The sequence below is a fragment of the Panthera pardus genome, unplaced genomic scaffold (genome assembly GCF_024362965.1).
Source record: "Panthera pardus isolate Hobbes unplaced genomic scaffold, ASM2436296v1 HiC_scaffold_16, whole genome shotgun sequence".
Lineage (NCBI taxonomy): Eukaryota > Metazoa > Chordata > Mammalia > Carnivora > Felidae > Panthera > Panthera pardus.
The window spans coordinates 98,957,364-98,984,680 of NW_026526721.1; the positions used below are offsets into that span (position 1 = coordinate 98,957,364).

Below are 27,317 nucleotides of genomic sequence, written 5' to 3' on the forward strand. Positions count from 1 at the left end.
TACAAAATCAAATATTTTATATTAAATTCTATCCTACATGTCTATGATATTTTATAATTTTATTCATTGAAAAAAAAAATTCTGAGCTCCAATTATAAGCCAGACACTGTGGTGAATGTTGTAGAGTTAGTAGAAATATACTTCAGAATAAAATGCAGACCTGCCACCTAAGAGGTACCACTTACTGCTGAAAGACAGCAGCAAATAACAATTTTCCATGCACAGTGACAAGGGCTACACCATGAGTAAAAATAGGCTTCTGTGGAATAAAGCATCGAAGAACCTCAAGTCAGTCCTAGAGTCTTATGGAAACCTTTCTCAAGGAGAGAGCCCTTTGGGAAGATAAAATAGTGTTTGCAAAAACCCAAAGCTGATAAAGAGAGCAAGAGAAAGCAAGAAGGCAGGAGTGGGGAGACATGAGTCTGAAGAGTTTTGCAGAAACCAGTTCATAAATGTGTCAACTCTACTAGTTTTAGGATTATATCGGAAGGGCACCATGTGGAAATATCTTGTTTTGTTGCTTCCTTGTTTGTTTCAGTCAGGGCAGAATGCTATTAAATTTGCATTTTAGTAAGATCATCCTGTCTGCAGGGGAAAGATGGCCTAGAGGTGAGCAAGAAAGGTGACAGAATATGATTTAGAGATGTGTTTCAATGGCCCAGGGCAGCAATAATAATCCTAGATTAGAAGGGTTATGTTGAGAATGAAAAGACCTGGCAGCGGGCACCTGGGTGGCTCAGTCAGTTGAGGGTCCAATTCTTGAGTTCAGTTCAGGTCATGATCTCCTGGTTTGTGAGTTTGAGCCGCGCATCAGTTTCTGTGCTGTGTGGAACTTGCTTGGGATTCTCTCTCTCTCTCTCTCTCTCTCTCTCTCTCTCTCTCTCTCTCTCTCTCATCTCCTTCTATCTCTGCCCCTTCCTCCCTCTCTCTCTCTCTTAAAAATAAATAAATAGGGGCACCTGGGTGACTCAGTCGGTTAAGCTTCCAACTTCAACCCAGCTCATGATCTCCCAGCCCCGCATCGGGCTCTGTGCTGACACCTCAGTACCTGCAGCCTGCTTCAGATTCTGTGTCTCCCTCTCTCTCTGCTCCTCCCCTGCTCATGCTCTGTCTCTCTCTCTGTCTCTCTGTCTCTCTCTGCCTCTCAAAAATAAATAAACTTAAAAAAAGATTAAAATAAACAAACTTAAAAAAATTAAGTAAAAAAACAAAAGACCAGTCAGATGATCGATTTGATAGGTTCAGTGGATATGTCAGTTTGATGATTTGATGATGACATAAGACGGTTTGATGATTACTTAGATAGTTATAAAGGGTATTTGAGAAGGGGAAATCAATGAAGTTTACACAGTTTTCTGACTTGACTCAGTATCTCTTTTTTTAAAAAACAAATTTTTCTTTTTAATGTTTATTTATTTTTGAGAGAGAGACAGAGACAGAGCACGAGCCGGGGAGGGGCAGGGAAAGAGGGAGACACAGAATCCAAAGCAGACTCCAGACTCTGAGCTGTCCACACAGAGTCGGACTCCCAGCTCGAGCTCCCAAATCAGACACTTAACCGACTGAGCCACCAGGTGCCCCGACTGGTCAGGATCTCTTACTGAGTGAGATACATGTGAATGACAGAAATAATAAATTGAGGAGTTCAGTCCTTCACACATTGAGTTAGTGTCTGTGAAACAGCCATGAGTTTTCATTGTTAGGTACTTGGATATAAATAGTAATGTAATCAGCCAAACTGGGTGTGATCACTTAGATACTTTATGTACAATGGGAAACCTAACAGGACTATGATACTTCACAATATCCAACGTTAGGGAGGAAGAAAAGGACAAGCTGCCTAAAATTCAGAGTAAGAAGGAGTGGCCATATATTAAGAAAAAAAAGAAAAAAGAAAATAAATTTGTGCTGTTTCTGAAGGCATTGCAAGTAAATTTCTGGAAAAGAAAGGTAAAAAATCAGCAAAATAAGCACCAAAACAATGACCTTTATATTTAATGATCTAGGTCATTGGTGTCATCCATCTGTGCTGTATCTTAATTTTTTTAAATGTTTATTCATTTTTGAGAGATGGAGAGAGACAGAGCATGGGGCGGGGGGGGGGGGGGGGGGGGGGGGGGAAGGGCAGAGAGAGAGGGAGACAAAGAATTCGAAGCCGACTCCAGGCTCCGAACTGTCAGTACGGCGCCTGACTTCGGGCTCAAACCCATGGACTGTGAGATCATGACCCGAGCTGAAATGGGATGCTCAACTGACTGAGCCACCCAGACGCTCCTGGTGCTATATCTCAGATCTTCCAGAATCATATGAAGAGAGAAAAACGTCTCTTCTTCTCCCACTATACATATGAGTGTGCACACATCAATTTAAATAATCAAAATATGTAACAAAACATCTTATACCACTATGAAACATAAGCTTGTATTTAAGAATCCCTTTGGAAATGTATTTGTGTGTCTTCAGTAACCTATACTGAAAGACACCCTTATCAAATTTCCACTTTTGCCAAGCTTCCAAACCCCTCCCACTGTCCCTTCTGGGATTCCCGGTCTGTCAACAAAATTCACTGCAGTTTCAGTTTTTAAGCATTTCCTTCATTCTTTGGTCCTGAAGATTCTATTTTCCCTTCAGCCCATTCAAGGGATGACTGTTTTTATTTCAGTATTCATGTACCAGAGTCGTACAACTGTCTACCTGAGTGCTCATCACCATTTCCAAAACATCATTCCACCCACCTCCCTCATTCCACTCTGAGGCAAATTCTATTGAACAATGTCAGACAACGCTACACACTCCCCGTTCTTGCTGTAGGAGTCTGCTTAAATCCTAGTGAATCCTACTCACTCACCAATTTTGAACATCTAGCTTCCTTGTCCTCTTTCTACCATAAATCTTGTAAGCATTTTTAATTATTTCAGTGTTCATAACAATAATCCATCCAATGACTCTTTTTAATCTTTCTCACCTGCAGAAATCACAACCTTCTTTATGTCTAAATATACAATTGCAACCAAACAGTTTAATGTGGCTGTACACACACACACACACACACACAGTACTAATGACTTTAAGACCTTACACTCAAGATCTTTAATGTTTCTTGCTATTAAATGTTGCCAGTGAATTTATTTATTTCTCCAACTTTTCTAGAGAATATTATTATTTACTCACTCTTCAAAGCCTAAACATTCCTCTGCCAGTCACACTTTCAGTTATAAACCTGCATTTTACACACACACACACGTGTGCGCGCACACACGCATACACACAAACCCTGGCTCTATTAGCTGACCAAATCAATCATCTTATCAGAATTCACGCCTAAGTACCCTACCTTCCTCCTTCTGTAGCTAAGTTTCTGTCTCCTGTGCCCACCGCAGGTGGGATGCGTGGAGCCCATCCACTCATGACTATGCAAGAATGTAGCTTTTATAATTATTTTCCTTCTCTTTAGGGACGCATGGGTGACCCACTCAGTTGAGCGTCCAACTCTCGATTTTGACTCAGTTCATAATCTCATGGTTCGTGAGATTGAGCCCTGTGTGGAGCTCTGGGCTGACAGTGTGGAGCCTGCTTGGGATTCTCTATCACCCTCTCTCACTGCCCCTCCCCTGCTTGCACTCTTTCTCTCGGTCTCAAAAATAAATAAACATGAAAAAAATTATTTTCCTTCTCTCTTTCATCATTTTTCTTTATATATCAGTCCTATTTTTATTAATGTATAACATCTTAAAAAAGACATCACATTGTTCAATAGCTACTTTCTCATTTTCCTATTCTCTTTGATAGCAAAATATCTTTACCAATTGCCTACTTTTCTTCTCTCATTCTGTATTTAGACTATTCCATTTTCCCAGCCACCTCAAATTGACTAGTCTCGTGATGGTCAGCAGTTGCTTCTACATTACCAAATTATATAATCCTTCCTCAGTCTTCTTACTTAACCTTTTACCAGTGTTTGAACTTGGTGCATTCTCTCCTTCTTGAAGCATCTCCTTCAGTTGGGTCCTGCAAACCCAGCCATCACCAAGTTTTGTCTAACCTTTCCAAAACTATTTTAGTCTCCTTTGGGGTTTCTCCTCTTCAGCTCACCTCTGCATGTTGTAGTGTTCCAAAACTTAGTCCTTGAATATGTTCTCTTTTCTGTACATTTTCATCCCATAGGTGATCCCCACCAGCTTCCTCCATTTAACTACCATCAACATAATAATGACTTCCAAAGTTGTATCTGCAGCCCAGACCCCTCCCTGATTGCCCTGGACCTTATGTGTGTATTTGTTTAGATACTTACTATCATAAACTAAATAGTCATAATTTTCTTTTAATATTCTCCTCTTAGGCTTTCTTATCTCAGTTAAAAACAACTCCATTCTTCCATTTGCATATGCCAAAAATCTCAGGATAAATGTTGCTGCCTCCCTTTTTTTATCATTCCCCTATCCAGTTTATCAGTAAATTCTGTCAACTTGACCTTTACAAAAATAAGCAAGCAAGAATTCTCTTAAGGTTACCTACTACTTATAGTTATTAATGCCCATTACATATCTTTTCATCTAAAATAGTCATAAATATAGTCTGGACATTCAGTGATATTTGGAAATTATTGTTAAATTTATTTGGTAGGACACGTTGGTTTTGGCTAAGTAGGAATATATCCATTTTAGGGAGAGGAAGATGAAAACTAAATTGCTTAGGTGCAGACTGTGGTGTCTGTATTACAGCATAAAACAAATGAATGGATGAAAGGAGTTTAATAACTCTTGACTACTTCTGCTCCTACTACTTAGGTTCAAACCACCAACGTGTCCCATATATATTTTTTCACTAGCTTTGTGCCTGGTGTTAACTTTCTTGTGTTTGCTCAACCTTCACCTGTTGTCAACACAGCATCTCTGTTCTACACCTTTCTGTTTCCTTAATGTTTCTTGAACTTACAGGCCACATTTGATGCTGTTTATACTCAGAACTTTTGCAGAGTCTTCCTCACTGATCTCTGCCTCCTTCTTCAGATATTTCATGAATATACCCTTCATTTTCTTCAGCCCAAAATTCTGCCCAATTTTCCAGGCTGCCCAATTTTCTATACATTTAACATTTTCCTTCTCTGCATATTTTTGTCCTCTTAACACATATTATTGAGCAGATTGGTCTTATTCACCATCTCACTCTCCCACCAAAATATAAGATCCAGAAAAATAAGGCTTTTATTTAAAACTGTATATCCAGTACCTGTAACATTGTTAGGCACATAATAGGTAGTCAACGAATAATTTTTCAGTAAGTGAGTAAATGAATAATTAAATGGATTCTTCTCAAGTTTTCTACCTAAGAGAGCTTAGTTCTTAGATCTCTTCCCTTTTTTCTTTTTCTATACTCTTCCCTAAGTAATCTCATCTATTTCTATTGTGTTAGAAATAGATGAGATTACTTACTATATATGTGTGTGTGTGTGTGTATATATATATATATATTATATATATATATATATATAGTGTTTAATATATATTATATAATACATATATATATAAACATTAGTTAAGCACTATATATATATAGTGTTTAATATACAAACATATATAGTCTTTAACATATATATATTAATTAATTAATTCCATCTGTAAATGTCTCCTACATTTCAAGTTACTCAAAACTTAAACCTTCCCTATCTTTAAATCCTTACTTTCTCCATTCTACATCAGCCAGTTCTATCAACTCAACCTTTAAAATAGATCCAAAAATAATTTAGGTCTCACTGTTTTCAGATACAAGCCTATTCTACACCACCAACGTACCTGTTCTGGTTTACTGCAATAGCCAGTCTCCCTGGTCCCTCCTTTGTCGCTTTATAGTTTATTCTCATTCTTTATAGCTGCAGTTATCTTTTCAAAATGTTAGCCAAATCTTGTCACTGCCTAGATAATAGCTCTCTAGTGATTTCTTATTTTATCTAGAATAAAATCTAAATTTCTTATCATTATCTAAAAGGGCCTCTATGAGATGTTCTTTGTCTACTTCTATTAAGATTCTGTCCCTGCTTATAATGCTCCAGCCAACCTTGTGGTCCTCTTGAGATCACTTATTAAAAATGTATGGATAAACAGGCTCTGAGAAGTTGAATAACGTCATGCGAGTTCAGCCAGTTTTTAGTAGGAGAGTATAGTTTCAAAGCTTGTGATTCCAAACCACGTTTTATGCAGCCCCTCAGGGTGTAATGTGATACTGGGAGCAAGTTGAAGACATTAATTGAATCTGAGAACACAGAGAGTGCTTTCATGGAGGTTAAATATGGTGTAGTCTCATAGAGTTGAAGGAAAAGCAGAACAATAAATGTAGGTGTATATGCAGTGTCTGGGATTTTATGACTTGAGTCCAGCAAGGTGTTGTGGATGAAAGAATGTGGACAGAGACATGTGAATTCATCATGTACAAGAATAGTTAAAACTGAAAATGGATACGTTTGTCAAGAAAGGGGACAGAGGCAAGAAGCAAATTTGAGTGAAAGTTAACACCTGTGAACCCAGACTCTGAATAGCAGTTTGATTTTTAATTTAATTTTTTTTAATGTTTACTTATTTTTGAGACAGACAGAGACAGAGCATGAAAGAGGGAGGGTCAGAGGGAGGGAGACATAGAATCTGAAGCAGACTCCAGGCTCTGAGCTGTCAGCACAGAGCCTGACGCGGGGCTTGAACTCATGGACTGTGAGATCATGACCTGAGCCAAAGTCGGATGCTTAACCAACTGGGCCACCCAGGTGCCCCTTGATTTTTAATTTATTACAAACATTTGAATAACAAGGTCTTTACTTGCCTCCAGAATATTGGGTCACAATGACGGTGATTGTAAAGATAAAGAAAAGGACTTACACCTTTATCAAAAACTCTAGGTGAGCGGATGCAATTTTAAAAGGTCCTGCAAATAATTCTGAATAACCCCTAAATAGATGTGTCTCCTTATCACCACCGTTTCTCCTCTCTTATTTCTCTTCACATTAAGAATCACTGCCTTATAGCATAAGAAACAGAAACATACTTAAAATATTTTTTTCAACTACACAGACAAAAAGCAGGTTAATATAAGAGAAAATAATGGTGGTAGCAACAGAGATATAACTTAAAAATGTGTATTAAATTAAAAGCTATTTCATGCATAATATTCTCATCAATGTGCAAATAAGATAAATTGTGGTAAATTCATGTCTGAAGGAATAGGTTTTCTAAAAAAGTGTTGGGATGAAGATTTTTTCTTTTTATTTATGATTTATTTATTTATTAAATTTTTATTTAATTTATTTTTTTAATTTATATCCAAGTTAGTTAGCATATAGAACAACAATGATTTCAGGAATAGATTCCTTAATGCCCCTTACCCATTTAGCTCATTCCCTCTCTCACAACCCTTCCAGCAACCCTCAGTTTGTTCTCTATCTTTAAAAGTCTCTTATGTTTTGGTCCCCCTCCTGTTTTTATATTATTTTTGCTTCCTTTCCCTTATGTTCATCTGTTTTGTATCTTAAACTCCTCATATGAGTGAAGTCATATGATATTTGTCTTTCTCTGACTAATTTTGCTTAGCATAATACCCTCTAGTTCCATCCACCTAGCTGCAAAGGGCAAGATTTCATTCTTTTTGATTGCTGAGTAATACTCCATAGTGTGTGTGTGTGTGTGTGTGTGTGTGTGTGTGTGTGTGTGTGTGTGTATACCACATCTTCTTTACCCATTCATCCATCAATGGATATTTGGCCTCTTTTCATACTTTGGCTATTGTTGATAGTGCTGCTATAAACATTGGGGTGGGTGCATGTGCCCCTTCAAAACAGCACACCTGTATCCCTTGGAAAATACCACGTAGTGCAATTGCTGGGTGGTAGGGTAGTTCTCTTTTTAATTTTTGAGGAACCTCCATACTATTTTCCAGAGTGGCTGCACCAGTTTGCATTTCCACCAGCAATGCAAATAAGATCCTCTTTCTTCGCATCCTTGCCAACATCTGTTGTTGCCTGAGTTGTTCATGTTAGCCATTCTGATAGGTGGTATCTCATTGTGGTTTTTATTTGTATTTCCCTGATGATAAGTGATGTGGAGCATTTTTTCATGTGTCGGATGGCCATCTGAATGTCTTCTTTGGAGAAGTGTCTATTCATGTCTTTTGCCCATTTCTTCACTGGATTATTTGTTTTTTGGCTGTTGAGTTTGATAAGTTTTTATAGATTTTGAATACTAACACTTTATCTGATATTGTTTGCAAATATTCTCTCCCATTCCATTGGTTGCCTTTTAGTTTTGCTGATTGTTTCCTTTGCTGTGCAGAAGCTTTTTATTTTGATGAGGTCCCATGAAGATTTTTTTCTTAATTACAAGTATATTTAAAAGATAAAACACTGTTTTATTTTCATTACTTTTTAATTCCAAAAAGATTGAAATAAATCACATTAAAAGTTGAAAATCTAACACACACTGAACTGATTTCTTGGTTCTTCTTTCATCCAACAAAAATAGCCTTACTTTTTTGTTGAACTTCCAACTATAATGGATCAGAAAGAACATGGCCATTATAGGAAGATACACTTGATCCTTGCCATATAGTTTCCAAGGTGATTAATTCTACCATGTCTCTATTTCCCTAATAAAACCTACCTTACATCTTTATTGGGAAAACATGTCCAGTAAGTAATATGAATTCTACTGTGGAAAGCCTGTAGTCAACAGCCAGAGTGGCTTTGGTGGTTATAGGACAGTGCTGTTATCACCTTTACCATTGCTGTTGTCATCTACTTATTCATCACACTTTCCACTTATTAAATGTTTTATTAAGACTAAGACCCATTTGTTAAATACTTTATTAATGTTTACTATTAAATATTCTATTATGATTCTAAACATTCTATATAGATATTTCATGCATTCTTTACAATGAACGTGTGTAAAATGTATTAATATTCCTATTCTACAAATAAATTGATGATTGGGGAGCTTAGGCAAATTGCCCAAGATCACACAGCCAATAACATTGTTTTTCTGAGAGAGAGAGAAAGAAATTGCGCACAAGAATGTGAGTGGGGGAGGGGCAGAGGAAGAGGGAGAGAGAGAATCTTTTTTGGGAGGGAGGGTAGGGGGAAAGAGAATCTTAAGCAGGTTCCACGCCCAGCATGGAGCTTCATGCTGGGCTTGATCTCACACCATGAGATCATGACCTGAGCTGAAATCCAGAGTTGGACGCTTAACTGATTGAGTCACCTAGGTGCCCTGCAATAGTATTTTTAGTAAATACCTTTTCCACCTTGTTTCTTGATATTAAAGTTGTTTCTAAATTATGGTACCTGAAATAATAGTTTAGAAATTTAAACTGTGAGATAGATACATTGTAACCAAGATCACTTGTTCCTCTTCTTCTTTATATAGCTACTATTTCTATGTAGAAAATAAATTTTTCTCACCTCTCAGATTAAGAAAGTTTTAAAATTTCTAATTTCAAGTATATATTTAATTTTATATATTATATTTCATAATTTATATTTACTTCATAATTATATATTCATATAAAATGTCAAAAATATATCTGATCATAGGAAGATAATTATTTCTATAGCTATAATAATAAAACAACATACAATTTAACAGAAAATAATATATTTTTTAAATTTATGGATTTTGAGAGAGACAGAGACAGCATGAGTGGGGAGGGGTAGAGAGAGAGGGACAGAGAGAATCTCAAGCAGGCTCCACACTGTCAGCACAGAGCCTGATGCAGGGCTTAAACTACATCAGCATGAGATCGTGACCTGAGCCAAAATTCAGAGACGCTTAACTGACTGAGCCACTCAGGTGCCCTAGAAACAAATATTTGTAATTCTTTAGCATTACTTCAGATAGTTTTACATAAAATTCATGAAAAAGTGTCCAAGGAACACTGTCTTTAAATTCACAAGTTATTAAATCTTACTAGCCAATGTAAAATGATTATCTTGTTGGTTTTTATTATGATACATCTGCTTCGTATATAAGAAGTAAAACCCTATGACTGACTTAGCCGCAATTTGCAAGTCATTCAGAAATTACACTCGTCATTGTCTCTAAGGAAGTCCAGGAGGGACTGCTTGAGCTGTACTTAGCATCTATGAGAACTGCAAAGTCCACTCTGTTCATCTTAAATTTCCTTTTCTAAGGAAAAGCCAGAAAACTGTAGCCAAGAAGCAGCACAAAAAGTAAGGTTTGCTTTCAACACCTGTCAGCTCATCTCAAACTTTTCCATGAATCAATAGCCAGTTATGAATTAGTACATGCTTGTTAAAGATGTTTGGCTATACTATTTGTCTTTCTTCATCAACAATATTACTATCTGAATTTTTTATATCTATTACTTTGTTTATATATTATCTATCTCCACAAATTAAAATAATGGATCTCTGATCAGGGACCTTATCAGTCCTATTCACCGTTATATCCATTGTCCAGAGAGGAGTTCCTGGCACACACTAGGTGATAAAATTCAATGAAGAAATAACAAACAACTTCCTGAAAAAAAATTAGCTTGATATTTTATTGTGGATTAAAAAATTCAACAAAACACTGTCTATTATGTGATACATCTCCGATTAAGAATAACCTCACTGTCTCACAAGTGAAGAGGTTACATTTAGTCTGGAGGGGAAAAAAAGGTGTTTGTTGTGGCAGTGAGTGTAGCTGGTTTCAAGAAAAAAAAATTATGTCATAAAAGAGAGTTTAGATATATTCTATGTGGGCACAAAGCAGAGAACCTTTGGGTAAAATTCATATAGAGACAATTTTTAACAGTATAAAAAAAGAAAAAAAAACATATTTCTCTTTGAGAAAGAATAAAAAATATCCACAGTGCCTGGAATCCTAGCAGGGCCTGAATACAGGTCTGTTTATCAAGTAGAATTAGTAATGAATGAAGTTGTCAGGGATTGGAATGACCTGGTCCAGAATGTGACACACATCCCATTATGGAAAGTGAATGAACAGAAGCTGGAATAGCTTTATGTAGATATTTTACAGGGAATAAAATACTGCATAGGAGATTGGACAACATTACTTCAGGAAACCTTTATTTATTATTGAGTAAAAATATTAAAAAAAAAATTTAAGTAATAGAAAAGCTAGAAAAATATCCAGAAAAGAGTTAAGAACAGAAAATCATTGATTATAAAACATTTCCAACTCCATGTTAATAAATAAATATAATTCTTTAATGAGAAATGATTGAGGCTGGGATAGGACATCATAAAAATTTTAAATAATATTTTAAAAATATGGATAGGATAATTTCTAATCTATTAATTATTGTTCAAGTAATGTAATAGAATTATTGAAAAACAGCATCCTATTTTATATTGTAGATAGAAAATATATAATTTACTGTTATCTCTCCAATGTTCATATAGACTTAATATCACTTAGATCAAATGTTTTTACCTCTCATTAAAATGAAATAAGATTGGTTTGTATGTATAACTATTTTAATGATTAGAAATTAAATATGCTTGAGTGCTCACTTTGGAAAATTCATTGAGTATAATTTGAAGCTCTGTATGTATGTGCATTGCCATAAAAGTTACTACTTAAATTATTTGTTATGCTGACAGTTTCTCCAAAAATGATATTATTGCTATCCATGTACCTTAATGTGGCACACTTGTTTCCATTACTTTACTTTCCCTAAAAACAATGCCCTGTAAATATACAAATAAAATCATATATAGATAGTTGAAAATTTATATTTTGTAATATATTAATTAGCTAAATCTTTCTTTGCACATTAGAAAAAATTCTATTTATATATTTATACATAAAATTATAATAAGTTGAAATATAATCAATTTAATGGTTTACTTACTTCAGCAAGGTCTAGTAGGCTACCCCGTGCCTTTACCGAGCACTGACTATACTAGGCTATGGGAATGAGCACACAGTCATGTTCTCCGCTCTCATGGAGCTTTTCAGTCTAATGGAAGTGATTACTCAAATATAGGGACCTCCAGTGAATAGTTATATAAAGAAAATAACTTTTAATTCAAGGAGAATTATTTGATATGCTCAAACTACCCATTAAAGAAAAAAAATTGCAATAATTGAGATTTTGTATAATTTTCTTAGAGCATTTGATTTCCCAAGTCTCTTCTAATGTTCAAGTGTTCCCTTAAAATCAAACTATTTTAAGATATATATGCTACTACAAAACTAAGTTTCCAGGACTTTTTCTTGGCATTTCCTAGGCTTATTCCTGAAACTGTGGGCTTGCTGCCATTATCTTTATGGCAGAGACTACAGCAAACCAACATGAAGTATAAAACTGATAGAATTTGGAAGACTCAAAAGAGAAACAAATTTGTTTCCAGTTTGGGATCATTTTCTTATCCATAATTAATGTTAAGTTTGCCTTTTATTAAAATAAGAGCTCTAGTGTTGTTATGTAAAAGTGCTTCTGGAATTTCTACAGACCCTTGGACTGTAGTGTCTCTGGGAATTCATGTGATCATATAGAAATGATAGTGGTTGATCTATTGCCACTAGAAACAAAATGATAATGCAAATATAATGCATTTGGACACTTGGAAATTAGGCAAGATATATGGATGCACTTGCTAAGCTAACAAAGAGAAAAGAAGAAAGAAAAGAAGGAAAGGAGAAGGAAGAAAGGGAGGAAGGGAGGGAGAATAAGTTTCTGCTTCTCTCTAAGCTTCTGCACAGCAGAGGAAGTGATAAATGAAACTAAAAAGCAACTTATGGAATGGGAGAAGATATTTGAAAATGATTTATGTGATAAAGGGTCACTATACAAATATACAAAGAACTTCTAAAACTCAACACCCAAAGCACAAATAATCCAATTAAAAAATGGGCAGAAGACAAGAACAGACATTTCTCCAAAGAAGACATACAGATGGCCAACAGACACATGAAAAGGTGCTCAACATCACTGATCATTAGGGAAATACAATTCAAAACTACAATGAGATATCACTTCAGACCTGTCAGAATGGCTAAAATCAACAGTACAAGAAATAACAGGTGCTGGCATGGATGTGGAGAAAGAGGAAAGCTTTCGCACTGTTGGTGGGAATGTGCACAGGTACAGCCACTCTGGAAAACAATATAGATGCTCCTCCCCCCACAAAAAAAACTACCCTATTATCCAGCAATTGTAAATACTGCTAGGTAGTTACCCAAAGAATACAAAAATACTAATTCAAAAGAATACATGCACCTCAATGTTCATAGAGCATTATCTATGATAGCCAAATTATGGAAACAGCCCAAGTGTCCATCAACAGATAATGGATAAAGAAGTGGTATATATACACAATGGAATATTAGTCATAAAAAAAATGAAATCTGGCCATTTGCAATGACATGGATAGATCTAAAAAGTATTATGCTAAGGGAAAGAAGTCAGACAGAGAAAGAAAAATACCATATGATTTCATTTGTATGTGGAATTTTAAAAACAAAGCAAACAAACAAAGGGAAAAAAGAGATAGGGGAAGGTAAAACAGACCTTAACTATAGAGAACAAACTGATGGTTACCAGTGGGGAGGTATGTGGGGGATGGGTAAAAATAGGTGATCGGGATTAAGGAGCGCACTTGCTGTGATAAGCACCAGGTGTATGCAGGTATTGAATCACTATATTTTACTCCTGAAACTAATACCACACTGTATGTTAACTAATTGGAATTTAAATAAAAACTTTAAAAAGCACTAAATAAATAAATAAATCACTCTAGTGTTCAACCCAGTTCATTTTCTGGAGAGCTGGAGGAGCCAAACATTGCCTGGTATTCCTGTTTAACTCTCCAGATAATTAAACAAATCATTCTGTCCAAACAATGCAGAGGAAAGAAGAAAGAATAATTTACCAGACCAAGAAAGCTTTGGTCATCCGTCATACCATACTTTACCAGGATAGTAAAGATCTTAGAGATCTTTTGTTTGGCAACCTTTTGCTCTTTCAGCTGATAAACAACTGAAGATGTGCAGTGCAAACCAATTGCTAAATGGGAACTGCGTCTTGGAAATCAACTTGTTTGCATGACTCTATCCAACTATTGCAGTGCAGTATTTAGGAGAGTGGGTTAAGTACAGTGGCCACATTTAAATAGTAATTAAGATTTAAAAGTTCTTACAAAACAGAAATGTGTTTTAAGTTGGGTAACTTTTTCTTAGTTATAAATTTAGGGAAAACAAAATACTACATCTCAGCAAAGGTGAATATGTGTAGGAGGACTTAGATTTGGATTAAAAGGAGAAACATGTTTGTGTGTATTTGAAACATTTTCCTCCCCCCCCCCCCGCTTTTTTTCTTAAATATGATTAGGTTCAGCAACATTGATAACCAGTGCCAGGTTCTCTGTTAGGCACTAGTTAAAAAGAGGAAGAAGAGGAAGAAAGAAGGAAGAAAGAAGAAAGAAAGAAGAAAGAAAGAAGGGGAAGAAGAAGAAGAAGAAGAAGAAGAAGAAGAAGAAGAAGGAGGAGGAGGAGGAGGAGAGGAAGATGGGGAGGAGGAGGAGAAGGAAGAGGAGGAGGAGGAGGAGGAGGAGGAGGAGGAGGAGGAGGAGGAGGAGGAGAAGGAGAAGAAGAAGAAGGAGGAGGAGGAGAAGGAGGAGAAGGAGGAGAAGGAGGAGAAGGAGGAGAAGAAGGAGAAGAAGAAGAAGAAGAAGAAGAAGAAGAAGAAGAAGAAGAAGAAGAAGAAGAAGAAGAAGAGGAAGAAGAAGAAGAAGAGGAAGAAGAAGAAGAAGGGCGCCTGGGTGGCTCAGTCGGTTAAGTGGCCGACTTCGGCTCAGGTCATGATCTCACGGTCCGTGAGTTCGAGCCCCACATCGGGCTCTGTGCTGACAGCTCAGAGACTGGAGCCTGCTTCAGATTCTGTGTCTCCCTCTCTCTCTGACCCTCCCTCGTTCATGCTCTCTCTCTGTCTCAAAAATAAATAAACATTAAAAAAAAATTTATAAAATAAAAAAAAAGAAGAAGAAGAAGAAGAAGAAGAAGAAGAAGAAGAAGAAGAAGAAGAAGTTGTTTAGACAAGTTTCCTGAAGAACTCTCACCTCATGGGGCACTTTGGGTGGCTCAGTCGGTTAAGTGTCCAACTCTTGATTTCAGCTCAGGTCATGATTTCACAATTCGTGGGTTTGAGTCCCTTCTGGGGCTTTGTGCTGCCAGCCCAGAGCCCACTTGGGATTCTCTCCTTTTTCTAGCCCTCCTATTATGTCTCTCTCTCTCTCTCTCTCAAAATAAGTAAATACACTTAAAAAAAATCTTACCTTCAATATTCCACAGTTTTACTTTTTATGATCATCCTTTAGACTAGATGTTTCTTTCTTACCAGGCATCCACTTTCATAGCACATATCTAGCTATATTATATCATAATGGGCCTTTGCTTATTGCTAGTGCTGAAACCTCAGCCCATATGCTGCCTACCTTCAGTTACTACAGTTACTAATTATTCTCAAAGTTAGAAGATGATCTGCAGCTAAACATATCTCATTTAACTAATGGTATTTATTTAACTGAAATGTAATCTGTTCCTTTTTATTAATGGTGAGTGACAATAAACCTCCCTCTCTTTTTTTCTTCCATAGGTGGTTTAGCCTATTGATATGGTTTGTCTTTTGAGCAAATTTGGTAACAGGATCATACAGTTTTTTACATGGCCTTTAGGATTCTTCTCTTTTCTTCCCTTCTTTTCTTTTCCTCTTCCTCTGATCTCTCTTTCTCTCATAAATATCTGTATTCCTATTTTTCTGTGAGGTTAAGAATGTATTCCAATCCACTAGTTAGGAATGATAAATAATAAAAATTTAATAACCAACTTGACCGTGGACTGTATCCACACAGTAGATTTAGATGCAAGAAGTCATTGTTAAAGAATTTCTGAATTACTGACAACTTCTGTGTTGTACTAATACAGTCCTGCCCTTCTGGGTACCCAGATTCTTGCCTAGAATAACGAACCTGTTGGAGTAAGGAGGAAACTTAACAAACCAATGAATCTAGAGACTTGTTCGTCCATAATTACTTCTCTCATCTCCACAGTTTGCAGTGGAAATGTCAAGAGATGGAAGGAAGCCAACAACAAAAGTGAACTAGGTTTAGATATTTGCATTAAATATAATTTAAATTGCAAATAATCTATTTATAAAAAACTCTCTATGCACAACTACATTATTATACACTACATATTGCTTTAGTAACTAATATTTTTGCCCTTATTGCCTACAAAGGGAGAACAGTACGACCATAAAAACCTTCCTAACAAACTACAGTGAATCTAAAATGAACCTTGGAAAAGAGCTGAGTTTCAGTTTGTGAACAGGGCTTATGAGAAACTCAGAAAGTCGTGCATATTGTGACTCCTCATCAGCTGATGTAGGACTTGGACATTAAATGCATTATTACTTTAGACACTTAAAGAGCTAATGTGAGTTTTCAAGTTTTTAACCTGAGAAGAGTATTATTTACAAGACTTTTTGTCATCTTAACACATGAGAATAAAGTTAATTCCTCTCTTCTAATACTGTGAAAATTAATATTTTATAACTGATATTAAATTCATCTAAAATACATCCAAAGTTCTGAAGGCTAGTCACTTAGTTCTCATTTAAGCAAGGATTTATTGAACGTATAGTTTCTGTGCAGGCTTATGATACATGCTGAATATGCAAAAATAAGTAAGATGTTATTTACTCTAAAGCTCAAAATATAGTTGTTATCTATATAATCTGGTACTGGTACTTTTACAGTGAGTTTCAATAGTATGATATAAATTACATTTGTATATAAGTGATATTTGTTCAATTGTTTTTGGTACCTCTAATATTCGAGTTGCAGAATACATACACACACACACACACACACACACACAAACACACACACACACACAGAGTCAGGAGTCAGATACATAGAAATATGCATGTTTGTGTGTTTGTATGCAAAGAAAAAGTATTTAAATTATTCCATTTGTCTTTAAAGATTCATCTTGGAAACTTGTAGGAAACGATCAAGTTCAGTATAAGTTCTATAAAATTAATTGATCAACCTAGGATACAGCCTTATAGGTTAAAATGGAGGCAGTATGTTTGAATTATTGGGAATGCATTCACAAATTAATACTAAGTTGATTTAAGAGAATTCAGTGGATATTGAGTTGGTTATATGATTAAGAATATATGTTACAATTGGGGCACCTGGGTGGCTCAGTTGGTTGAGCGTCCAACTTCAGCTCAGGTCATGGTCTTTCAGTTCATGAGTTTGAGCCCCGCGTCCCCGCGTTGGGCTCTGTGCTGACAGCTCAGAGCCTGGAGCCTGCTTCGGATTCTGTATCTCTCTCTCCCCCTCCCCTGCTCATGCTCTGCCTCTCTCTGTCTCTCAAAAATAAATAAACGTTAAAAAAATTTTTTTAAAGAATAAATGTTACTATTAATTTAATTAAAAAAGCTATTGTTTAGTCAGTTTTAAAGATTGAATAGTTTTTAGCACACTTAAATGAAATCAATAATGGCACTTTGTCAAATTTATAAATATAGTCACAGAAAATGTCTCTAGAAGGAATAAAACTACTTCAAAATGTATTTAATGTCTACATTTATCGTAAGGAGTTGCCTGTATACAAAATGAAGTAAAGAATATGATCTTGAGAGAAACAGGATTTTATTTATCCCTTGCTATGTACTAGCATCACTGTTTTACCTGTCTTCATATTTTTCTAAAACAGATTAGATTATGAATTCATGTTCATCATCATATACTTATATATGAAGAGAAAATTTGTTTACTATGTTAAATTGCTTTGTTTGCTCTTTACATAAATGTCAAAATAGAAGCAACTTGTGAAACTTTTCATTTTCTGCTACCACTACTAATCATGATATTATCTCCTTTTTAGTTTCTTTTTGATCAGTTTTGCTCAATTGGTTCCTAATTTTTTTCTAAGAATAATAAATCTGCACATCTCACTTTTTAAATGAGATCTCCTAGGTACAAATTTATACTATGTTATCAATTATGTTTATTTAAATGTTAAACTGTCATGGTAAAAAATAGTTTACATGTAAGGCATATGTTAAAACTATCCCATAGACTCTTATAGTCATATAAGTCATCTTTGAAATATAGTTTCCCATGTGGTGGTGGTTTTTAAATGTGAATATTTACTATAGTTAAAGACAAATGAGATAAACTACCATGATGTTGTGATGTTTCTTATTTTTTTCTTCATATTTATTTCCTAAATACTATGATTGAGCACAGTTTTAGGTTGTAAATAAATGATGGTTTGCATGGAGCTTACCCTCTGTCTTAGCCCATTCTTGCGATACCAAGATACCACAGATGTGGTAGCTTTTAAACAACAGCTTACACTTTTGGAGACTAGAAGTCAAAGATTAAGTTACCAGCATGGTCAGCTTCTGCCGAAGACTCTCTTCCTAACTGATAGTCAGCTCCTTCTAGTTGTGTCCTCACATGGTGGAAGGGTCAAAGGATCTCTATGAAACTTTTTGTATAAAGACACCAGTCCCATTCATGAGGGCCTGCCTTTATGGCTGAAGCACTTCCCAAAGGCTCCAGCTTCTAAGACCATCACCTTATTTTGAGAGCATGCAAACATTCAGACCATAGCACTCTGTGATGAGGAAAGAGGAAAATGTGCAGTTAAAATAAATTTTGAGAATTATTCAGCCATAAAAAAGAATGAAATCTTGCTATTTGCAATGGCATGGATGGAGCTAGAGAGTATTATAAAAAGTGGAATAAGTCAGAGAAAGACAAATACCATAGGATTTCACTCATATGTGGAATTTAAGAAACAAAACAAACGAACAAAGAGGGAAAAGAGAGACGAATCAAGAAACAGACTCTTAACTGTAGAGAACAAACTGATGGTTACCAGAAGGGAGGTGGGTGTGGGAATGGGTAAAATAGGTGATGAGGATTAAGGCATACACTTCCTGTGATGAGGATCAAGTGTTGTATGCGAGTGTTAAGTCACTATATTGTACTCCTGAAACTAATATTACACTGTATGTTAAGTAACCAGAATTTAAATAAAAACTTAAAAAGTAAATTTTGAAGTGTGAGGAAATCGAGACTGGCCATTTTAATGGAGTCATCAAGGAAGGCCTGTCTGACAAGATGGTAAGAGGAGCATTAGACCAAGGAGCTACAATATAGGAAGGGACAGGTGCTGTGTGTCCTTTGAATTCATTTATTGCAAGGTGTATATTTTTAAATGTCATTTCTGCATTGAAATTTGGAAACTGAGTCAGAATATTGGTGTTCCTGGGGAATAGTACCTTCAAGAGCTTGTGAATCCATTTGTAAGACAGAGATTCCCTCAGTAAAATAAAGATTAACCACTAAATTCCAACTGTCTACTTCCATTCTGTATTTGGATCTCAAATTTAACATGCAAAGAGCTGAATTCTCAATATTTTCCTCCAAATATGTTTTTCTTGCAGCAGTTTCTATCTCAGTAATGGCAACTCCATTCATCCTTCCAATTTTTCAGGCCAAAATCCTTGGTGTCATCCTTGACTGCTCTTTCTCTCTATATCTACTCCATTGGCAAATTGCAAGGGTGCTCTCTACCTTCAATACACTCAAGATATGACCACTTCTCTCAACTTCTACTACTACCTACCTGGTTCAAATAACCATCATCTCTCACCTAAATTATACAGTGGTCTCCTAGGTGCTCTCTCTGATTCTGGCTTTGGATTCTCTGCAGTCTATTCCCAGAATTCCAGCCAGATAATCTTTTGAAAAATATAAGTGGATCTTGTCTCTTCTTTGTGCAAACCCTCCAATTACTTCTCCCACTGAGAGTAGACGTAAAAAGCTTACAAGGACCTATAGTTCACTAATTAATGTGGTCTCCTGTTACCTCTCCAACTTCCCCTCAGACTACTCCCTCCCTGGCTGGCTCTACTCTAGCCCCACTCTCTTACTCACTTTTCATGGAAAACTCCAGATGCTTATCTGTCTTGTAGCCTTTGCTTTCTAGCCCTTCTGTTGAAATGTTCTTCCTCCAAAAAACTGCATATCTCAGTCCTCTCCTTCTTCAAGTCTTTACTTAAAAATTCCTTTCCTATCAAATATTGCAGCTTCCCTACCCTGAGGTAGCCAAATCAAGGTTAATGGCTCAGGCCTTCAGACTTCCAAGTTAGCCCAAGATTGCTGACACTAGTTCCAAGTTCAAAGCCACCAGATCCACCCTCACTTCAGAATAGTGGGCTCTAAATTTGAAGTCTCTGTGAACTTCCTCAGATTTAATCATGCCCCAGAATGACTCACAGAACTCAGGAGAGTGCTATAATTACAATTGAATTTTTTTTTCTTCAATATTTATTTGAGAGAGACAGAGAGAGCAATCTTTTTTAAAAGATTTATTTATTTTGAGAGAGAGCAGGGGAGGGGCAGAGAGAGAGAGAGAGAGAGAGAGAGAGAGAGAGAGAGAGAGAATCCCAAGCAGGCTTTGTGCTCTCAGTGCAGATGAGGGACTCAATTTCACCAACTGTGAGATCATGACCTGAGCTGGAATCAAGAGTAGAAAACTTAACCGACTGAGCCAATTGTGAGACGCTTCACAATTGCAGTTTTTATATAATAAAAGGATATATATCAGAACCAGTCAAAAGAAGAGATACATAAAACAGGATCTGGTACTGACAGGATTCCAAAGGCAAAGCTTCTGGGACCTCATAGATGCATTACCTTCATGGCATTAATTGTGGCAATGTGTACATGGAGTATCACAAGCCCAGGAAGCTCACCTGAGCTTAAGGTTCAGAGTGTTATTGTAATTTCATTATATAGGCATAGTTGATTAAATTATTAGCCACTGTGTTTGAACTCAATCTTCAGCCCTCTTCCTCTTCCTGGAGGTCAGGTTGGTATTACCTAGCTCAAAGTCCCAACCCTCTAATCACATGGTTGGTCCTTCTGGAATGGCTGGTTCCTTCCATAAGATATCAGTGTGAATAGCCCCACCCTGAGTCAAGCCTTTAGCAAAAGCCATTGATGCCCACCATGAGTCGCCGTGTTAGCATAAACAGTTCGGTATGGTGCAAAATTACAAACATTCAGAGGTTACCTCATAAGAACTATGGACCAAGGCCAATCAAATTCATTATTGCATATTCCTTCACCACTGCCCCCTCTCTAGAACTATTACTACCCAACATATTGTATTTTCCTTATTTATCTTGTTTATTGTCTATCTTCCTCAAAGAATGAGTACTGCAAGGGGCAAGAGTTTTTATTTTTGTCTTTGTTGATTTTCTGTGACTTAAATAAACCTGAAATCATATGCATTCAGTATTTGTTGAATGAATAGATGAATATTTTTGCTAAATTCAGATTCTCTAATAGCCCTTCTACTCTTTAAATTAATATACAATTTTATTCAAGTGTGACTTAACATAGAATATAAATCTATAAACATTTTCATATTTAAGAAATTATCCAGTGTCATCTGTAGCCCTCTCACAGGAGTGGAATATTTCAGATGGCCTTTCAATTTACAACTACTAATCATGGCTTTATCTTACTAGAAATATATTCACTTTAAAATCATTGTATAGCTTTCTTAGATACCATTGTCTCAAAATTCTTAATCAAAAAGAATCTTAATTCTTATGTTAAGATTGATAGGCAATCCTGGGATTTATAATCCCAAGAAAACTTGATGCACAGAGCTGAATGCATACTTTTTCTTCATATCAGGCATCCTGAGTCAATTAAAGTCTTTTTTATAAGTCTATTCATAAAATAAGACATCAAATCTTTGCTCAAATATCAATGACAAGCAGGTAACTTCCTGAAATACAGATGTTAGGAAAATACTCTGCCTTTTTGGTTAAACAAGCTGTGTCTTAAAACTTTTCAAACCTACATAAGAGGAAAAGTGTAATGAATGATATTTAGACCGCTTCTGTATACCACAAAGTAGGGAAAAAAATCTCATAGTAAAAACAGAGCAGAGATTTCTCTATTTTATAAAAAAAAAATTTAGGTATTAGCACTTTGAAGTCTCTATTTTGTGACAAGAACAGGAAATATTTTTAAAAAACAGCAAAGCCAAGATGTTTAAATATATCTTATAGTTTTGAGACTAAAATTATATAGTGTTTCAGAATTGTGTATCTGGAAAATACGTTGTATTTCATAAAGTCTTTAATTGATGCGGATAGAAAGTGAATTATATCTCTTGTTAAGTTTTAAATTCTTTGAAGATTTCTTCAAATTATACAGTAAAATGCTCGATCGCTTCAATAGCTATTTCAATCACTTTTTGAAAACTATATCTGCATCCATAGGCAAAGAAATTTTATTATCTCTGAATTGCATTTTGGAATTTCATGAGTTATTTCATAGAACAAAGTTTGTCAAATGAACACGGGCAGTGCCAATAGTGCTTTGCTCTTGAACTCAAGTACGAGTCAGCTCACTTTAAGTCACCATTTGCAGCAGCCAGAAATGAATGAGCAGTTAAAATCGTGCCATAAGTTAATTAGAGTGGAATTAGAAGGAAAGTGGGCAATTTAGGAACATAAGAATTGCTGTACCGAATCAGACCAATGGTTCTCCTGGTTTAATATCCAGCCTCCAGCAGCTGTACTTGTTAGCTTCTAAAGCTTTAAAAGAAAGGGAAAAGACTACATAATTCACCTAGACAAGTGTGCCATCTGTGATCCAGAGAAATTTTCTTCATGACCTCTCTCAAATAATACCCTAAAGCAGGAGGTTTCAATCCTGTTATGATATTGGTTTAGCTTGAATAGCTCTGGTTATTAATAATTCTTTTTAACCATCCAATTCCTACATAAAATCAACTAGTCCATCAAGAAGCTATTTATCTCCAAAGCTCCTGAATTCATGGTTGAATATGTCTACTTTTATGATAAAATATGAATTTATGGTGCTTATTCGATACAAGTTCTTGATGGCAAAATGTGCCTGTAGATAACCACGCTGAATGAATGCCTGCTTCTCTTTCCAAAATCTACTGAGTTCACAGGCTTTTGGAAAACAAAACAAAACAAAACAACAAAAAAAACCCTTGTATCTGCTGTCACTACTCCGAACTTTCTATCCATACCAATCTACAGAACTATTAGAATGACAAAGAAATTTGTGCATTGAATTTTTAGAAAAGTTCAACTAGAGTTTTTCTTACATAATTTTACTTAAGGTAGACTCTAGGAGGAAGGAATGAATTACTTACCCTTATCACTTTAGTCTTCTGTTTATGATAGAAATACCTGTGACTATAGGTTCTTGATTATTCTGGATGACTTCCAGGTCAGTATTTCTAAAATGTTATGTTCAAAATAAGCCATTTAGTCAAAAGTCCCTTAAGAATAATAAATGCCTGCAGTTGTACTTCAAACCATTTTCCTAGGCTGTCAGATGTTAATGCAATAACACTGATATCCTGAAACTGTAACTCTAATAGGATGTCCTTTATCCTATATTCCAAGAAAACTAGTTTTTTCATTGTTATTTGACCTAAGATGAACACTCATTATTTATACTTATGTTAATTGTTTTCTCCTTCTCTAGTTTTCCCAACTTCTCTTCCTGGATCAGTTCTTTATTTGCTCTTCTTATGTCAGTTAGAATCTCCTTCCTTCAGACAATTTTCTTGCAAACATGTAGTGATTGTTCCCTCTTCTGACAATTTGTGTCCCTTTGTTTATGTTTGGTTTAGGCTACCATATATTGATTCTTTGTTTTCACGAATGTTCTTCCTTGCACATATGTACATATGTTTCCCACATTTGTTTGTATTTCTAGATCTTAGAGCAGAGTCTAATTCATAATCATAGCACAAAAGTTCATTAAAGGGAAATCTAGGGACTCACCAGTGGCTATTTGGAGTCTCAAAATGTTTACTCTTTGAATTTGTGTTTGTGTGATCTAGGTAAGAACATATTATTGAGTGCTACAAAGGTGCAAATAAACCCCAAACTATAAATTTCTAAAAAATAGAGGGGTGCCTGTGTGGCTCATTCCGTTGAGTGCCCCACTTCAGCTCAGGTCATGATCTCATGGTTCGTGGGTTTGAGCCCTGCATTGGGCTCTGTGCTGACAGCTCAGAGCCTGGAGCCTGCTTCAGATTCTGTGTCTCCCTCTCTCTCTGCCCCTCCCCCACTCACGCTCTGTCTCTCAAAAATGAATGTTAAAAAACATTTAAAATTTTTTTCTAAAAAATAGAGACAAGTGTTATTGATTTAAAAATCACAATGAAAGATATAGGAAATATCAGCACAAAAAGAGAATATAAAAAAGAGAATTGGAATTGACCTAGACCCATGCTATTAGGAAATGAAGGGATTCCAAGCAGAGTAGCTGTGACAAGGGCAAGGAAGTGAATTAGAGGAGGGAATTACTAAGGAACTGTCCCTAATTCCTGTTGGTTGCCTTATGCAGAGACTATCTGAAAATAAGCTTGGAAATATGGGTGGCACCATATTAATTAAATTTATCTGAACCCACAGTGAATCACTGAAACAATTTTTAATCAGTGAGCAGATCTATAAGAATATAAGATCAACTTAAAAGTGAGACTGGGGCACCTTGGTGGCTCAGTCAGTTAAGCATTTGACTCTTGATTTTGGCTCAGGTCATGATCTCAGGGTTCATGGGTTTGAATCCCTCATCAGGGACTCTGCACTGACAGTGCAAAACCTACTTGGGATTCTCTGTCTCTCTCTTTCTCTGCCTCTCCCCCCGCCTCTCTCTCTCTCAAAAGAAATAAATGAACCTTTATCTTTAAAAGTGAGACTGAAGGCAGTTTCCTATAGTAACAAAGTTATTGCATAATAAGATGTGTAATCAGTCACAAACTCAGACAGTAATGACAGGAACAAATAGAACAACATAGATGCAAGATATTGAGAAAATGGTATTAATCTTCATTGTGAAAAGATTGGATCTGAGGTAAAGGAATAAAAGGAAACAAAAAGAATACTGACCCTTCAAGCTTGTTTAAGTGTGAAGAAAACATTAGCATTCCTGAAATAGAAAAAAATTTTTTTCTTCCTTGTATGTTAAGCCAAAATGCATGGAAAAAGTTTTTCTTTAAATTTTAATTCCTACACTTTTGACTAATTTAATGCTTCAAGTTACTGAAAACGTTCTACCCAGTTCATTTTTACTTGACCTCATCAAAACAAATCCACATTTTTTCTGACTTTTTAAAAGCTCTTGTTGGTTTTTGAGAACAATATTCTAACAATGATTTTAGTAGAACTATACTGTGTCTCTTTAATTTTTTAGAAATCCAAATGGAACCCAGAACAACAGCACACGATGGCCTGCCTTCAGAAGCACCGATCAAAAATATTTAACCTTGAATGCAGAGTCACCAAAAGTATACACTAAACTACGTGCTCAACAATGCCGATTCTGGACACTATTTTTTCCCAAAGTCTTGGAAATGACAGGTATGTGCTTTTTAGTAGTTGGTCAAGTAATTGATTGTGGATTATGTAAAAGGGAGAAAAGGTAGACTATCCAAGGCACAGTGATGGTATTAACTTGTGATTTTACAATTACTTGATTCCAGTGAGTAGATAATTTTAACAACTTTCTTCCAGCAAGTTTAGATGTGTTTTGAGGTCTTACTATATGAGGAGCACTTTAGTAGTAAAGAAAACTAAAATAGAAATTCTCCCGTAGAGGAACATAAAACGTGGTAGTGGAACTAAAATAGGGCACTGCTTGCTAACACATTAGTTAGTCTATGTGTAACTAATTAATGGATAAATGAACAAATAAATAAAGTAAGCAATGTATAGAACTAAAAATATAATTAATAAAATATAGAATGAAATATAATTTATACTCAAAGAGAGGTAAAAACAAATTTATTGATAAACAGAACTCTTGATTTCTAAGGGGGGGAAAAACCCTCCAGAATTAAATGTTTAAAAGCAGACTCCAAAAATTTCTAAATATTCTCAGGTTAGAGATATTTATCTTGAACACATACATGTATTCCATAATACAATAAACAGACAACAATTTAGTTAACTAATCTTTAAGAAAGGATTCCATAAGCTTATACAAGGAAGTGCTAGGAAAACTGGTTCATATTATTATGTTATTTCAAAATTCATTAGTAAGAAAATATTTAAATCAACTTGAGCAATCAGCTTGAATGATCGCCTCTTCTGTGAGGAAAATGACATGTGTATCTCACTCACTTGCTGGTTTTAAAATGCCCAGCTGTTTCTAACCCATGTGACTCCTCAGGTCTTTATTTTTCAAGTAAAAGTAATTGACTTTCAACCATCAGACATATTGCTGCCCCATTCCTTTAGACTTTACCACTCTGTTCATCATAATACTCTGCAATTTTCAGGCTGTGTTAGATACCGCAATATAGTAGCTGTTTTGGTTTAATGTTTAGAGAGGTTGGGGGTTAGTTTCAGGCAAATATGGGCATCTCAGAGCTATATTTGATTGTTTAATATGTGTTTTAATCATCAGACATTACTCACCAAAATTATAATTATGTACTCCATCTGTTTGGGAGATGTTTCTGAAATACCCGTGCTCTGTGTATTACCAAATGTTCTGTGACATAATATATATCCAGAGATGGGTTTCTGCATCCCTTGGCAAACCTACAGTGCTGCCCTTGTGTCCTCCGGGTGTGAATAACAATGAGGTAACATGTTTAAACTGCCAAGAGACCAAAAGAGGTACCATTTAACATATCACAGATGGCACATTCTTAATCTTTACTTAAAATATTTTTAAATGAGAAGGTTGTACTTGAGGGACAATGAAAGGGGAGTGGGGAGGATTTTCAATGACTAACTTATCATAAGCCAAATTGACTTGTTCTGGTTTGAGCTTGTGCAGCCTATTGTAATTTATTTGTTGACAAAATAAAACTTCAGTATCAACAATTTTTGAAGATGTACTTCAAAATCTCTATCTTTAAATAGTGAATTGTCATAAAGCAGGTTGAATAAACACACTGTTAAGTTTTTGGCTAGCTGCCACTCCTTCCTATCCAGTGCTGAACCACTCCCTAGTTGAGCAACACTGAGCTGTTTGGAAATACCATACCCTGCTCTGGGTTTGTACGGTGCTTTGGAATAGTTCCAAAGTGTCTTTAAAAAACACAGTTTTATACTTTAGCATTTTTCAGATAATTGTCCCCCAAAAGTTATATTCAATATATTTTATAAAATTTAAAGTAAATGCATGATATGATTGTTGTAAAATCAATGTCTTCATTAACAATCAACAACTTTTAAACAAAACCAGTTTGAAGTTA

The 27,317-nt window shown here is 35.6% G+C and overlaps 1 protein-coding gene across 1 annotated transcript in view; it reads left to right on the top strand.

Moving 5' to 3' along the window:
* Positions 1-27,317, top strand: part of BCHE (butyrylcholinesterase) — a 64,179-nt gene that overhangs the window by 31,844 nt on the left and 5,018 nt on the right. Inside the window, exon 3 of the mRNA XM_019440498.2 lies at positions 25,304-25,470. Within this exon, the coding sequence (XP_019296043.2) occupies positions 25,304-25,470 (167 nt within the window). The remainder of the gene's footprint in view (positions 1-25,303; positions 25,471-27,317) is intronic.